At 40.0% G+C, this 16,102-nt stretch overlaps 1 protein-coding gene across 1 annotated transcript; it reads left to right on the top strand.

Annotated features, from left to right (window-relative positions):
- Positions 1-925: 925 nt before the first annotated feature.
- Positions 926-15,539, top strand: LOC308128717 (SH3 and cysteine-rich domain-containing protein 3-like). Its single transcript, XM_080494382.1, has 15 exons — positions 926-1,060; positions 1,407-1,445; positions 2,209-2,287; positions 7,509-7,665; positions 7,743-7,840; positions 7,925-8,006; positions 8,233-8,330; positions 8,892-8,958; positions 9,055-9,095; positions 9,246-9,349; positions 9,472-9,523; positions 10,818-10,955; positions 12,313-12,461; positions 13,097-13,140; positions 14,029-15,539. The coding sequence occupies exons 2-13, from the start codon at positions 1,429-1,431 to the stop codon at positions 12,409-12,411; spliced, it is 1,032 nt and encodes a 343-aa protein (XP_080350508.1). The 5' UTR covers positions 926-1,060; positions 1,407-1,428; the 3' UTR covers positions 12,412-12,461; positions 13,097-13,140; positions 14,029-15,539.
- The last annotated feature ends 563 nt before the right edge of the window (positions 15,540-16,102 follow it).

The following is a 16,102-nucleotide window of genomic DNA, read 5'->3' as shown; positions in this document are numbered from 1 at the left end:
CTTGGATTGAGAACCACCATTTGAAGCGTCAACAACCCATTGATGATGCTCACTATGCAATCCGCTCTCATCACAACAGGCCTCTTAAAATAAGACCGGCAACATTGAAAAGTTGGTTTTCTTGCATATTTTTTTTTTATTAAAATGAGCTTTTTCTAAAATGTAAATGATTTAAAGCCTATTATTACAAATGTAATTTTCAAAAAGCAATCATACTTTATTAGTCCTCTTTGACAAATTCTTTCCATATTTTCCACTCAACTTTTTTTTTTTGACAGAACCTGCATGAATGTGTTTAACAGAGGAAACATGCAAACTCCACAGAGAACAGGCCCAAAGCCCTGAATCGAATTCTGCTTTGAGGTGAGTGCTGATCAACTTGATTCCAAATGTTGTAACTTGTATATTTTCATTTTAACTACATTCAACAAAATCATTCAGTAGATTTCTTGTTATTTCCAGATATGTTCTGAGAACAAGTACAGTCTGGAGAATTGTCTCGCATTTGACATTTGCATAAATATGCTCTCAAATGTTTTTGTTTGTTTTAATGACGACAAGAAGGAAGCACATAAACAAATGTTTATTTAAGAAAATGATGCATTTAAAATCAAACTAAATGGATAAGAGGGAAAAAATGGCCGTGTTTGAAGGCTTGAACTCTGCACGTTCCTGGACTGTGGAAGGAAACCTGAAGAATAACTAACATGAACCATTAGGACAAAAGCAACCCCACACAGAAAGGCCTGAAAATCCCATAACGACTCCTATGTTTGTAGTCTTTTCCCTGGGGATGACTTCTTTCTTTTTTTCCTCTCTCTCTAACCACCAGGTTTTTTTTTTTTTTTTTTAAAGAGCTCAGCTGTCCCAAACAGTCACATGAACGCACACACACGTGCCCACATGCACGCAGAGCCGGGGCTGGGCCGGCATCACTCACCCCCGTCCTCCACCTGTTGGAGCCTCATTTGGAAGGGCTTGGCGTTCGGGGCCGGCACGAAGAGCCGGAGAGAGTCCGGTGAGGCTGCTGTGTGGGAAGACGAGGAAATCAAACCTCACGGTCAGCTCATGGACTTTTATTTGATGATTAACCCCAAACCTAACCCAGAAGGCCTTAAAAATCCCCTGCCGGTGGATTTCTGAGTGCTTTCTTGCACATGTTCCTGCATGTTCGAGAAACCTGAGGAAACCCTCCGAGCTCTCCGTGCAAACGCTGCCCGTATATTTTGTACCAGGTTACCAGTGAGTCCGGTTTTAACTTTGCGGGGATCGGGTTGCCTCTTCAGGACAGACGTCAAGAGTCTGAGATAACTGCAGTGTGTCTGTGAGGAGAGGAGCACTGAGTGCAGGTGAAGTGAACACACACACACACAGAGCAGTGATGCTTCTCTCTGTTCTGTCTGCAGCGCCACCTCCTGCTCAGGTGTCATGGCTCATTATGACTCGTAAGTTCAGTTTTCTGAATTACTCTATGATTGATAAACTATGGAAGTAACAAATTACAACATAACAACCTTGCTGTAATTATAAGTTGGATTTTTGGGTACAATTTCGTTCCTAAGTAGATTTTGTAGCTCCACTCAGTCTTCAGTACAACATCACGCTATCTACTTTGTTGCTTTTGAAATTACACTTGAGATTAGAGTTATTATTCACAGGCTTTGTCATAATTTTAATTATAACATTTACAGGATTAGAACAGTTTTTCTGAGATTTGTGCTTCATATGTAGATTTTCATGCAGGCTTTCTGATTTAACTGTCTGCTTTTAATACAACTGAATGATGTTGCAAAGTAACTATTACTTTCAGTATTTTCAGTCTTTTATAGGGGGCCTATTGAAATACTTTTTTTTACTTTGTTCAAAAGTATGGGTTATGGGGGGTGGATGCTTTGCAAACAATGACTTTTATTAAACCTGTGACTTGCATAATTCCGTTTATTACTTTTATTTGTAATTGAGGCCATTAAAGGTGTAATTTAGGCCACGTGTAGTTATATCTAAATACAAACAGAAATGTCAAAAATGTAAAAAAAAGCAATAAATAAAATAAAAAGCCTAGGATGTCTTGTAGAGAAAACCGAGAGGTTCCCGTCATTGTATGATATAGACGTGGACACAGGATCTGCATGTGAGGAAGGCTGAGGTTTGTCTTTTGAAGTCAAACATTTGCTTCTGCCAGTGACATTTGCTCCCCCACGATGACAGGCTGGATGACAAGGACTCAGTGGATATTCATGACCACCCTCCGCTCCCCGATAACGTGGTGAAAGAAGAGGACAGCACGGTGAGACGCCACATATCAGCCTCCCACGATGTGACACGCACACACACACACACGTCAAAAAACAGACTGTTTACCAGCCAGACTTCATGTCAAGGAACCCTGAAAAGAAAGTGTGATATAAGAGTTATTGTGATGTATTCCCCCACTGTTTTAAATTGTTTTCTCACTGCAAGACTTTCTAAAGATATTTAATATCTCAGTTCAACCTAATAAGAATTTCAAGAAAGAATAGTAATATGTATATGTATTATATCTTTTGTAACAGGAGACATAGTTGAATAGTTGAGTTTTGAACAGATTTGCGGCCATTTATGTCTCGAAATATGGGAAATCACAGGAAGTTTAAATATCATGTAAAAATTAACTGAGGAAAAAGTAATAAAATATTAACTTATGGTATAAAAAAATACAAAGGAAGATGTTTAAAAATACTGTATCTCAAATGGAATTAAAACTCAAGTGAGAGTGCAACAGTATTTGCAGCAAAATGACAAACTCGGATTGTAGTTTGGTTGACTATACAACCCCTGTTCAATAATAGATTATTAACTAATGCCAACTACTCCAAATGTCTCTGTTTTAGAGCAGAAAAAAATGTGAAGTATCCTGAAAATATAATATGCAGTCGTCTTAGCCACAGTGATTCCCTCTTTGTTTGTCCACTTTTGAGTGTCCTGCATCCCTCAGCACATTTTCATCAATAATACACCTGAACAATATGGATTTGATGCTGTTGTATCAAACAGTGAGCAGCATCTTGCTGCGATCAGCTGTTCATTGCCTAATGTCTATAACAGGGTATCAAATTATAGCTGGATGTCTATTTTGTAATTTTTACAAATCTATTGGGCCACATTGAGCTCTCTGGTCAGTTTTGGCCCTCTGGCCATGTTTGGCACCCCTGCTTTATTCAATAAACATAAATCATGACAACCCTCCCTGTCCTGCCAATGGAGCTCACTGTCCTGTTAACTGATGGTTTGTAGCGCGATGACGGTGAGAAAGGTCAGAAATCAGCCCTCCCTCCCTAACCTCAAAATAACAACAACAGTATTGTAAGAAGTTGTGTTTCTATTTCATTTCATCTGACAATTATTGATTTTCTTAAAATACACCTTAAATATTAAATGTCCTCCCGTTTCCATGGAGATGGAGTTACAGCTTTCTGAAAAAGTCCCATCAGGGGACCTATTTTCAGAAAGTTGTGTTTTAGAATCCTTCCCAAAAAAGAGAAAGAAAAAGTAATCCAAGCTGTGTGTTGTGTGATGTTCTTAAATTACAATACAGATGCTACTTGCTAACGGAAGACTTCCATGACACGTTGTATATTGTTTGTTGACAATAAAAGTGAGTTTCCAGCCATTGAGCCAAGTAAAAAGGTGCTTACAGCTTTATTATTTACAAAAAATCTTCGATGACTAAAATCCAGTTAATAACAGTTTCGTAGTTCATTAAAATTCCATCAGAAAGGACATTCTGTGGTGTATTTAACGTCCCTAACACAAATGTCACTGCCCCCTCTGGTGGGCAAAAAAGGGTAGTAAACAAATCACAGTTGAAACCCAATTTGGGTCCAACACTGTGTTCTGTTAATCCAGCAGGCTGAACCTTTCTTTGGTTCTGTGGGTCCTCTTTGTGCACTCTTTTTCTCTCCAGTGCAGCAGAGAAGTCAAACAAAGGTGTTTATTACCGGCACCAACCAGTTAAACACTGTGAGTACACCCTGGATTGAACTGCCTCTGTCCCGCTGTAACCCCACCTTTATACCCGAGGACTTGGGGTTGACTCCACCCCTGATCATCACCCCATCTGTCGCTACCTCATCCATCATCAAATATTCTCAGGGACCAAGGTGGTGACCTTGATTCCCAGGAGGAAGAGCGAAGACAAGTGGTAGGATTCCATGCAACTGTGTCCTGCAGGTCCTGAACGGTAGCGTTGAGCGAGGCCAGTTGTTTGGACTGTCCATGAAGCTGGACAACATGACGTCCTTCTTCTCCAGCTCTTTGGAGAGCTGTCGTACATAAAGTCAGTGATCTTTTTATTCGCCATTTGGAGTCCGGCATAATCCTCAGAAGGCATGGTTCCTTGGACGGTGTGCCTTGGACAGTATTCTTTCAGAGTTCAGGCTGTGGGGGAACGACTCCAGAGTGAGCGTGGCGTGAACATTCCACGTGGGTCAACAAGTCCGCAACAAAACACCCCAACGCCACCCCAGAATTTTACTTGGTGATACAAGTGCCACACTTGGTACAAATTATGTTCAGTATATGCTATTTAAGAAAAGTGTGTTCTCCAGCTGGAAATCCAAGATGGCCACCATTTTTCCAAGATGGCCACCTCGTTAAAAGCTGTAAGCCTCGGATACCCAATATGGCATTGGCCCGGAGAGCGGTTTGAACAGTCAGTAAATAAGAGATGACGGAGTCTGCTTTTTGGGTGGTCTTTTTGTTTTATTTTCAAAAGTGCACAACAAAAAGTGTAAAGTGCAAATAAATCTAAAAAAAACCAAACATCTAAATAATAAGCTAAATCCTAAACCCTGCTAAAACTCTGTTCAACACTTCCCACTTGCTCTTCCTCTTGCTTCAGCCCGGAACCATTTTCAGGCATCTCCTCCCGAGAGGACTCTTTTGCTGAGACACCAACCTGAACACAAGAGGAAAAGGTAAGCTAAAAGCTCTACACTCACACATGCAAACTCTCACCCACACCTTTAAATATTCAGCACTTATGCATTAACACTCACAGAAATAAGCTACTCTCATAATCACATATGTTGCGACACACAATTAATTGTCATGTTGCCTCCACAGATGGCCCCCTGGCTGATGCACCCCCGACTGGACCAACAACAAAAGCTTTCAATAAATACTTTTAAATGACAATCGTGCGCAATCTTTTATATGTGCAAAAGTTTGCATTACTCTTAAAGTGCTGTGTGTTATAGTGCTTTATGAATATCTAACGTGCTGGTTGTAAAGTGCTGTGAGTGATCATGTGGGTAATGAACTAGCTGTTTGTTACAAAAACAAAAACAAAAAAAGGTTTTTGAAGTAGAACATTCAAACCCCAATACAAGTGTATACTGACTGGAAGAACCCAATAGTGTCAATTGAATTCCAATATGGCGGCTATTACATGACTGAAAATAGTTAAAGTTCTTTATCGAACTTTCTACTGTCTCTCGAGCCTTCTTCATTTCATTTTCATTTCATTTATTGTCCACAATTTCACATATCGTCACCTTCTTAAAATAATTGCCGAAGTCATTGTTTGATAAAGATTTTTTTTGCCTAAATCAACTCCTTATGATGGTGCCCACCTCTCGTAAAATCGTCAACATCCTCAGTTAAACAGATCATGTGATTATATGCCTTTACTATATAGGTCTATGTCAAGAGTGTGACTTGTTCAGTTTTTTGTGTTTCCTGAAAAAATAACTTGGGCAATTATTTTAAGACGATTTTGATATGTGCAATGAATTTGCTAAATCATGAAAAAATGGACTCCCAAGAAGCTAGATCTTCGCTCTTTTTCTCTGTGTTGCCATTGTTCTTACAAAACAGCCTCCAGAAGCCTCTTTTCTTGTTTTTCTATTGGTTCGGATTTCCTCCTCCAGCCTGGTCTTCTCAGACCCCCGGTGTATTCAGTTTTCAGCCCGTGACGGTCAGGTTCTTTATCAGCTGTTTGAATGTTTGAAACTTGCCCAAGCGGGTTTGACTAAGTCGGCCGTGAGCCGACACATGGTGCCGGAAGAAACGTGGCGGGCCGCTTCAGGAATCCTGACAGCTGAACAGAGCTGCAGAGTGCTGCCGCTGTAATGTGTGAACCATCCTGGGTATTATCAGCTAATGTCGCCCGAATCTAGTGACTGGAGGAGCCTGTGTGAGAGTGTCTGTGTGCGTGTGTGTGTGTGTGTGTGTGTGTGTGTGTGTGTGTGTGTGTGTGTGTGTGTGTGTGTGTGTGTGTGTGTGTGTGTGTGTGTGTGTGTGTGTGTGTGTGTGTGTGTGTGTGTGTGTGTGTGTGTGTGTGTGTGTGTGTGTGTGTGTCTGAACTGTATATTTAGCAGAAGTTATGCTGAGCTTTGTTGCATTTAGCTTGGAATGCTGCTGCTCTCTGTCTAAAGCTATTTTGAGATCTATTTTTTTCTATCTCCATCACCTGTGTTTAGTGATTGAAAAAAATGTGACTTAATGAAACTATAAAATTGTCTTTAGTGCAAAACCGGAACTGTTAAGATGAATGTACACTATATTGCACATGTATGCAATGAAAGAGATTTACTTCTCTATATACACGCTGTTAACAATAGTGGGCCTGATTTATTAAGATCTTATGTAAAGTGTGTTAAATCCCTGAGTGTTTCCAGTTTGACTGCATTGTGCTGCGGATCAACTGAGAATAACAACACGAGTGAAATCGCAGTAAACCGGAGAATTGAAATTGAGGTTTTACAATCTTCTCGAAGTGATTTATGAACCTCCAAGATTATTCGTGTCACGGAACTCTGAAAAGAAAGTGTGATATCAGACCTATGGTGCCGCTTCCTCACTGTTTTAGATTGTTGTCTCACTTTGAGACAAACAAAACCAGTAACACAAGCACCACACCTGAAGGATGAGCCGATTAGCACCTTCCTTTCAAATGAATCCAAAAACAACACAATCACACACAAAGCGATATAAATCAAGCTTCTTCTACATTAATCTATTAACAATAAACTCTTCGCAGTATTTTAGCCTGATTGGGAAAACACGTCTGACAATCCATATTCATTAAGGGAAACACAATCAAATGAAGCTGGCATATTTTGTGCATCTATAACTAGACTGTCTCTTTACATATGCACAAAATTAAGCTTGTGCCTGTTTTTATACATCAAAACTTCTATATATCAGGCCCAGTGTCTTGGGTAGAAAATGTATCAGGATATGTATATTAGGTCATTTGCCTGCTTAACACAAACTTGTCTGGCAGATTCTCCCACCACTAAATATAAAGATACCTGGTTGCAATGATTGGATAAAAAGGTGAAATGCTTTGATTTTTTGACTTCATGGACTCTGATCAAATGGTTAATTATGCTGGACTTTAAAATAAGTATTCATATGACCTGGGGTCAAACCCTCACATCTCTTCCTGAACCTCAGCTTGCATCATTTTGTACAGAATTATTATAAAATGAAGTCGTGTTCTCTGTGCTGATTCTTTTCTGCAGCTCTATTTTGTCTATGATGAAGAGGTGGAAGAGGAAGAAAAAGAGGAGCTTCCTCCTCAAGAACCAGTCAAACCCATCAACGACAGACCCCACAAGTTCAAGGACCACTACTGCAAGAAGCCAAAGTTCTGTGACGTCTGCGCACGCATGATCGTCCGTACGTCCAGCTCTGCTCTGGTTTCGTGCTCGGCACACATGTCCTTCGCTTTTCTTCACCTTGTTTCTCTTTGTCAGTGAACAATAAGTTTGCACTGCGATGCAAGAACTGCAAAACCAACATCCACCACCAGTGCCAGTCCTACGTGGAGTTCCAGAGGTGCTTTGGCAAAATCGTAAGATGCATAAATTACAGGGATTTAAAGCTGAACAGGTTTTATTTCTCTGTGTTGAGTGTGTGTTGTTCTGTCTTCTCCCAGCCTCCAGGCTTCAGGAGAGCGTACAGTTCTCCTCTGTACAGCAGCCAGCAGAACGCCACCGTGTCACAGCTGCTTCCCTTTTGTGAGTCTCGACCAAAAGTGCATCGCATCTCAGCTTCGTTCTTAACAAAACTAAACAAACCATTGAGCTGATTCTTCACAGTGTGAATAAACTGCCAGTCCAGGCTTGACGGCCTTAATGTGTGGAGTTTGCATGTTCCCTCTTTTTGATTTTCTCCGGGTTGTCCAGTCCTAAATCATGTATTCAAAGTTAATTGTTGTCTCTAAAGCTTCTGTTTGTGTGACAGCACTGTCAAACCGCACTGACCCCGTGTTCGAGACGCTGCGAGTTGGTGTGATCATGGCCAACAAGGAGCGTAAGAAAGACTCAGAGGACAAGAAGAATGTGAGTCTGGCTCAAACTTTCGAAGCAAGGTGTCTCCAACAGTCTGTTAAATGTGTGGATCAACTCTTTCAAGCCTCATTTAATACTGTGAAGTCAGATAATGGATTTTTATAGAAAATTATTACTTTTTTGTTTGTTTTTAAATCAGAATGTCCGAAAAGTTTGGACAATGTTAAGATGTTAAGGTCTATTCCTCTTTAAAATAATATTGTTAATTAACCCAATACAGAAAATGTTGCATTTTTGTCAGATTTCTATGATAAAGAAAAACTAAAACTTGACTGTTTGACATCTTTTATTTGCAAAACCACCAATTTCGAACTTAGTTAATATTTCCATGAGTTTTGCAAAAGTTATCATTGTAAGCACCTGTTACATTCGCTACCTTCCGAATAAAATACAGGTTTATGGCATATTCATATCTTTACATCTTGTTTTTTTTTTTATTATTTTCATTAAATCTTTGTTGGTATTTTCTTTATGATTTTGTCTTTACTAACGTTAAAGATTTACACTCATACCCAGAGCAGTGAAAGCATTTGTTTTGTTTTCTTGTTGTAGATGATGATGATGATGATGGAGGAAGAGGAGTCCCAGCCCAAGCAGGAGGGTGAGGAAGACGAAGGAGGTGAGAAACACAATGATGTGGTTTCATGAATGAGTAAGACTTCTTGGAGTAGAAAAAAAAGGCGTGCGTGTGCGTGTGTGTGTGTCTCAAACACAGAAGGAGACAAGAAAGGGGACAAAGCTCCTGCAGACGACAAGGTCAGAAAGTAGAAAACGACGAGGTTGATGTGACGACGGAATATGTTGTTGGAAATACTTCAGATGCTGGACTGCGGCGATAATGACAAACTGCTACAACAGATAAAACTCATAAGATCTCTGCTGACCTTCTTGTGTTTGCATTTCCAGAGTAAAAAACCCCAGCTCGGGAAGATCGGCGTGTTCAGTCAGTCTCACTACTATCTGGCTTTGTATCGCTTCAAGGCCGTAGAGAAAGACGATCTCGACGTTCAGTAAGCTTCTCCACTTTCTTTTGTGGTTTTTCTTTCTTTTTGCTGGGCTTCTCCTTCTCTTCTTGGGCACCTTTGTCATGATTTCATATTCTTCAATTTCTGGTATTTGGTTTGTTCCTCAGTGCCGGTGACCGAATCACAGTGATCGATGACTCCAACGAGGAGTGGTGGAGGGTGAGTCTATGTTTTCTAATCTCCAAAGGCGATGAGATTTTACTGACAGGCATCCAGATGGCGAGAGAATCAATTAATCTGATCTGATTCTCAAAGTCTGGGACTTTCGCCATTGGATGATTTCTTCTTCAGCCAAAACCATTATGTTGATTATATGAGCTGGAAGAATAAGGCCCCGCTGCTGTGACTTCCAAGAGCTTTGCTGTCAATATTTACGCCGCTGATCATCAAATATCAAACTCAAAAATGAGGTTCGGCAAGCTTGTGAGCATTTCTGCTGTTTCCAGTAAAGATCAACTGTAAACTTCAGGAAAGTGTTTGGAATGCTCCTAAAATCCATCGAATCAGCTGTTCAATTACTTTTGCTGTTGAAGGGCATGTTTCTGAATGATCACATGATGAACTCAATTTCCACACCATCTTCCTTAAAATTATATACGTTTCCCTTTTACCATTGCCAAATACCATGAATTTAGTTTTACTTAAGTTTAATGGTCATTTATTTGTGTTAAACTGTTTTTTTTTTAGTTTGCACATTAAATAACTAGAACTAAGTAAGTAAGAGTAAGTAACTAGAAATAAACTGTAACTGCTTACTTGGAAAAGTAACTCCTGCATAACTATTAACTTTCTCTTTCAATTTCATGGGTTCAGTCTAATAACGGATTCCCATTTAGTTAAGCGGAATTTATTCCAGTTCGCTGGAGGAAGATGCACTATAATCTGGATGTTAGTTGATTTTAAATGAACTGGTTTAACAAACAAACGGCAACATGATGGAACAGAAATCAATATCAAAAGATACTACTTCATTACAGCAGATTCTGCTCACTCTTCTACGAAGAACATTTTAAAACTTGACTTATTTTAAAATTAATTCATAAAAACTATTCTATCAGACGTTTGTGTGATGTTACTGCCAAATATAGCAGTGTTTCAGTATTGTCTCCCTTATTAACACATTTGGGTTGCTACGTGACGCCTCAGCACTTGCTCAAGTTTAATGAAGCAGAGTATGGTTTTTGTTGAACGTTCTTTAAACACTCAAAGGTTTGCAGCAAACCACGGCTAATATATATTTGTAGTTATTGAGGCTGCAGGCTTTCATTCCAACTTGGGTTGTTTTCAGTCGGGGGATCTCCTCTTCATCATTCATCCAGCTATTTTTCAACAGCCTCTCAGGTTTCAAAGCCACACTGGACAATATGTTCATGTTTAAATGGAGACATCTAAGTAATCTAGATCAGACTCCCAAAGCTCTGGTGCCTCACTGTTTAAGCTTTCAATCCACCAGGGGAAGATCGGAGAGAGAACGGGCTTCATACCCGCCAACTACATCATCAGAGTGCGAGCGGGAGAGCTGGTCTATAAGGTGACTCGCTCCTTCGTTGGCAACAGAGAGATGGGCCAGATCACCCTGAAGAAAGACCAGGTTACTGCAAAATCACACAGACATATGCTGCTGCATGAACAAACCATAAAAACCCTATGTACCTCCAGCAGCCTTCCACAGAATGAAGCAGGTATACCTGACACACCAATGGCTAGATAATTTGGCTAGAGCAAGCTGAAATATGTCTTTGTGGATCTGCCTATAGCTACAGGGACAGTTTATCCTCATAGGCACAGAGGCAAACACAGACTGCATACCTCGCGGACAAAAGCGCTGACTGATCGGATGCCTGCGAGAGAAATTCTCTGTAGATGCGTTTGCTCCATTTAGATCTTAATTAGTCTCACACACAACGGAGAATTGAGATCACTTACCTCTTGGAGGCTTAAAAAAACCCCCTGATTCATAACAGAAGCTGATCTACTTATCACATTTGATGATGTGAGAAAGGAACAGACGTCTCTTTAAACGCACAAACTCACTCAGGAATCTGTCACGTTGACGTGCCGAGACAAATGTTGCACTGATTTGCATTCTCTGACTTGCAACGTGGCTGTTAACCCAACAACAAATTTAAATTTAACCATCTCCATAAATGAACCTCGCCTTTTAATGCTTGTCCCCGGTATGATGAGGTGACAACTATTCAGCAACATGCCTCACTGTCTGCACAACTACTGTTTAAAGTACTGGATACAAACGTTGTCGTCGCCTGTTGGGACATACTTGTTAGAGAAAGAAATGTAGTGACATGAGTGACTGAATAATCAAAGTTATGCAGTTGGGCAGTTTACTGGTGTATTATAGAGTACTGAAACATTTTCAATATTTTTCCTCGTAGTTTCTTTGCATATGAAGAGTATGTTTCACAGAGAATGAAGCAACCATGCACCATGCCTAACAAAGATCTGTCTGCACTAACATCATCAGGGCGGAGTAATTTTTATATGCATGTTTGGCCCCAGTCGATGGAAATATTTGTCAATAGCATGGTGAAGTTCAGACTTTGCTTTTAGTGCAGCTCCAAAGGCTTGGCTCTGCCTGTGTTGTGGAGGACGGGAGTCATATGTTCCAAATGAGACCAGACAATTTACTTGACGGTTCATTCAAATGTCACACAGTTTCTCACAGAGGGCCCAGATGTTTTACATGCGCATTACAGCCCTCACCATCTATTGACACCTCGTTTGCATTTTCAAACAAGTCACTTGACACACTGAAGTACCGAATTGCAAATTAATTTCTTCCCCTAATTATTTTGTGCTGTCAGCGGATTAGTTGCCGATGAACCAAAACAGCACAGACACAGACGTGCGAGATGGAGCACGGTCACAGAATTTCAACGTGCCCTCATTAAGTTTTCCAGAATGAAAGTGTTTGTTGTGTGTGTCACCAGATCGTGGTAAAGAAGGGTGAGGAGGTGAACGGATACCTGAAGGTCAGCACAGGACGGAAACTCGGCTTCTTCCCCAGCAATCTGCTGCAAGAGATTTAAGGAGAAGTGACTTCCTCAGTCCCGATCCAAAGCAACAACAGTTTACACCGGTGTGATGATTTGAGCACATTTTGGGAATGTTCCTGTTTTTCCTCGCACAATCACATCACTCTATGCAGAATATATTGTTGAAAATGTGCCAGTCTTTTAAATAATACCAGATTAAAGATATAACTATGTGAGCAAAGATGTGAAAACTGACCATTACACTTTACCAAAAATAATATGGTGCTTCATTTTATCTCCTGATTTTGTCTTTACTTCGCTAAAATGTTGTGCTTATTTTCAAATGTTTTAAGTTGATAGAATAACTTGTTGTGCCAAAGGTGAATTAGGCACTGTGGAGTTAATTGATTTCCAGTTGGAATACATTTCAATAAAATTAACTGCTTAAATGGGAATTTTAGTTTAATCAGCCATGTTACTTTGGAAGGAACAGTTTATTCTATTAGTAGGGCGAAATTATACTTGGAAGAATAATATAAAGAGCTTTTTTTTCTCCACTCTGTTGTTTCACTGAACGTACAAGATGATCAACTTCCACTGTTGGACAATGGATTAGTGGGGTCTACGGCAATAATACTAACAGTGCAACCTGCCTCACTATTTGAATTAAAGCCCCCAATAGAATGAAAACAGTTGAAGTCGGAACTTGAAAATAGATTTCTTTCACCTTGATTTGCAGGCTTGAATCTCAGTTAAAACACTCTGAGGACTAAAGACGAAGCTGTAAGTTGTAATGATTTATTTTCTTTACATTTTATATCATTTAATGCAACAGCAGTGTCTCTTGATCGTTGCCGTTCAACCATCTTATCGGGATGTTTTGGACTGTGGGAGGAAAACCCAGGCAGGATGTTGGGACAACATCCAAACACCACAGAGAATGATTTCCGAAGCGTGGATTCAGAACTGGAGATGTGAGGCAAGAGGGGCAAACCACTACACCGTTGTGCAGTCCACCATCAGTCTATCTGACATTAACAAAAATACTCCAATAGCAGGAATCTAAACCTCTGAACTGTAGCACCTTTTGTTTCATCGGTTAATACTGTAAGAGCGGTGAGATCTTACCTTCTTGATTATTCTCTTTCATTACTTTAAGCAGACGTCACACTTGGAAAAGAGGAAAGAGAGAAAAGTGTCATTGTGTGAAAAGGTGGAGAATATATTATCACTCAGATAACAGTGTGGGTCTTGGCAAAAGCAGGAAGGCATTCCTTTTCCTCGCATGTTGAGGAGGTAATGAGGCATTCAGACGAGATTGAAGAATCTCAAGACCTTCAGAGGGATGCAGGGCCGTGTGCAGATATTTTCTGAGCGCAGTGTAATTAGCCAGACGGACTCAGTGTGGGGAGGGTGCGCTATGTAAAACGACGCCTCCGGTATCTGGAATGCAGGGAATGGCATCTAAAAGGTCCAAGGAGCCATTCCTGTGGTGTGAGCGGCAGTGACTAAGATGACACCGAGACACACACACACGCACACAAGTGTTCATGTTGCCACCCCAATGCACGTCGATCTGTTCTCCTGTTTCTGATCATTTTACTACAGAGCCAGTTCTTTAATCTGTGTAAATCAGCTCTTTGGTCATTTTTTTTTTTTTTCCCCCTCCAGGAGTCCAGATATTTCCTCATTCATTACCTCCCTGTTTGCCTGGTTTCTTCTCACTCACATGCTCACAGGCCCACGATGAGCCGCCCGGTCACGCCTCCTCCTCACCTCTGTTTTCTGTCAGAGCGTCGCGGCCCGAGCAGGTAGCACTGTCAGGCTTCAGCAGCCCTTTGATTGAACAACAGATCACCCCTTCAGACACGGGTCACTTCCTCCTGGGAAACAGCCTCTCCTTCCTGCAGCTTCAGACCAGGAGACTGCGTGGAAGGATGTTGTCATCTCCGACCCCGCCGACCCTGCCACTGCAAACTGGCAGGGTGGAAGCAGTTGCACCAAAATATTTGTGGATTTGTGTGGGCAGATTATTTTATATATCAGCGCATGACTATGTGTCTGTATCTATATATTTGAAATAGACTGAGAGAAACTTGCAAGAAAGTGAAAACAGATTGCCATGATATTGAATCAGTTCAGTTCATTTTGAGCTAAATTTACAGTCCAATTGCACACTGAAATTAATCTTTTATCCAAAAATTCATATCAACTCAATTCATTTAAATAAAGAAACTAAATTAGATATACAGGTATACCAATTCAACAGGTCTATGTTTTCCAGACAAAGTCTTTTGATTTAATTAAATTGTATTTTTATAGCACCAAATAAAACACAGCCACTTCAAGGGACTTTTACAGAGAAAAGCCCAACAATTCCACATGATCAAGCAGAAGTGACAGCAGGAAAAAAAATTCCCCATTAGCAGGAATAAACATTTTGCAGAGGCAGAGTCAAAGGTGGAAACCTTCTGCTCCTAGAGGATAGAAATAGAGAAAAGTAAAAAAAAAAAACTGTCATAAATCCACTGACTGCAGATGTTCTGAAAACATTATTCAAAAATACCCATCAACTCCTTGACATAACTTAAAGGTGTTGATTGTATCAGCAGTGTGATTCTAATTTAATCTTGTAGAAGCACAATTCAAAAGATCAAACCTCACACACACACACAACTTATCAGATTATGTACAACCGTTACAATGCTTAAAGTGTACTCTGTTGTTGGCTACTGAAATGCAGTTACACATACGTATGAGTGCAAAGATTGCACATAAAAGTCCAAGTACTTGAAAATGGTGTTACTTTTTACTATCATGTGAGTATATGTAGTATATCTCACTCATGCCTACAAGTACTTCAATTCAATCTCCTCAATAATCAAGGACTATGTCAGCATATCTCACAGTCAGTATCTCCAGATTGAATTGCTTGTATACTTGTATATTCACTTTCTACAAAGTGTAAATCATACCTATACAATACATTTTATTAAGAAGAAGAAGAAGAAGACACATTTTGAGTAAACTATACTATAGTGACACATTAACCTTGTAGTTATGCATTCAGCCAACAGAGGTCGGTGTTGCATCAGATATGGACATAATTCTTCTACACTAACGTCCCGCACCACAGGGAGCCAGTGTGTGATTATTGTTAATAACAGTTGCGAAGCAGTTGCGCACCCATATATTATCCATATTTTGTCAAGGAAATGTGATATTTTCATCTGCTGTTAATAAACTGGCTCATTTTAATCACATTGAGCTGCTGGAAGAAGTTGTTTGGCTTGTAAAAATACAAAGGTCAACTTTTCACAATATCTGGCTCTCTGTATATTATTTATATATGGAATATCATTTACCAACTAAATGTAAACATTTAATTGGTAAATGTATCAAATAATTAGTTTATTGAAGGTACTAAGCTCAAATTCAAGTTTGAAGTTAAATAAACCTCCTCTCTGGATTTGTGACTTTGAAGTGTGAAGTATCACAATCAATAAGCACAGTTTGAGGGCCACATGCAACTTGTTAATTTCTCCTAATAACAGAAGACTCTTGGAATGTGTGATGTGTCATCTGAAGCACGCCTAGGAACGGTAGTATTGAGCATTTAAAAGCAATAAAACTTCAGGAGGTGTCAAACTGCATTTATGGATGTGCAGAGAGTGATGCATCCCTTTTTAAGAGTGCAGGCTCTGCATCATCACATTGAACCACCACATTCAGAATCACATTTACC

The sequence above is a fragment of the Blennius ocellaris genome (assembly GCF_963422515.1).
Source record: "Blennius ocellaris genome assembly, chromosome: 4".
Classification (NCBI taxonomy): domain Eukaryota; kingdom Metazoa; phylum Chordata; class Actinopteri; order Blenniiformes; family Blenniidae; genus Blennius; species Blennius ocellaris.
Note: the sequence above shows the minus strand (reverse complement) of the source record. Positions and strands in the feature narration are given on the sequence as shown.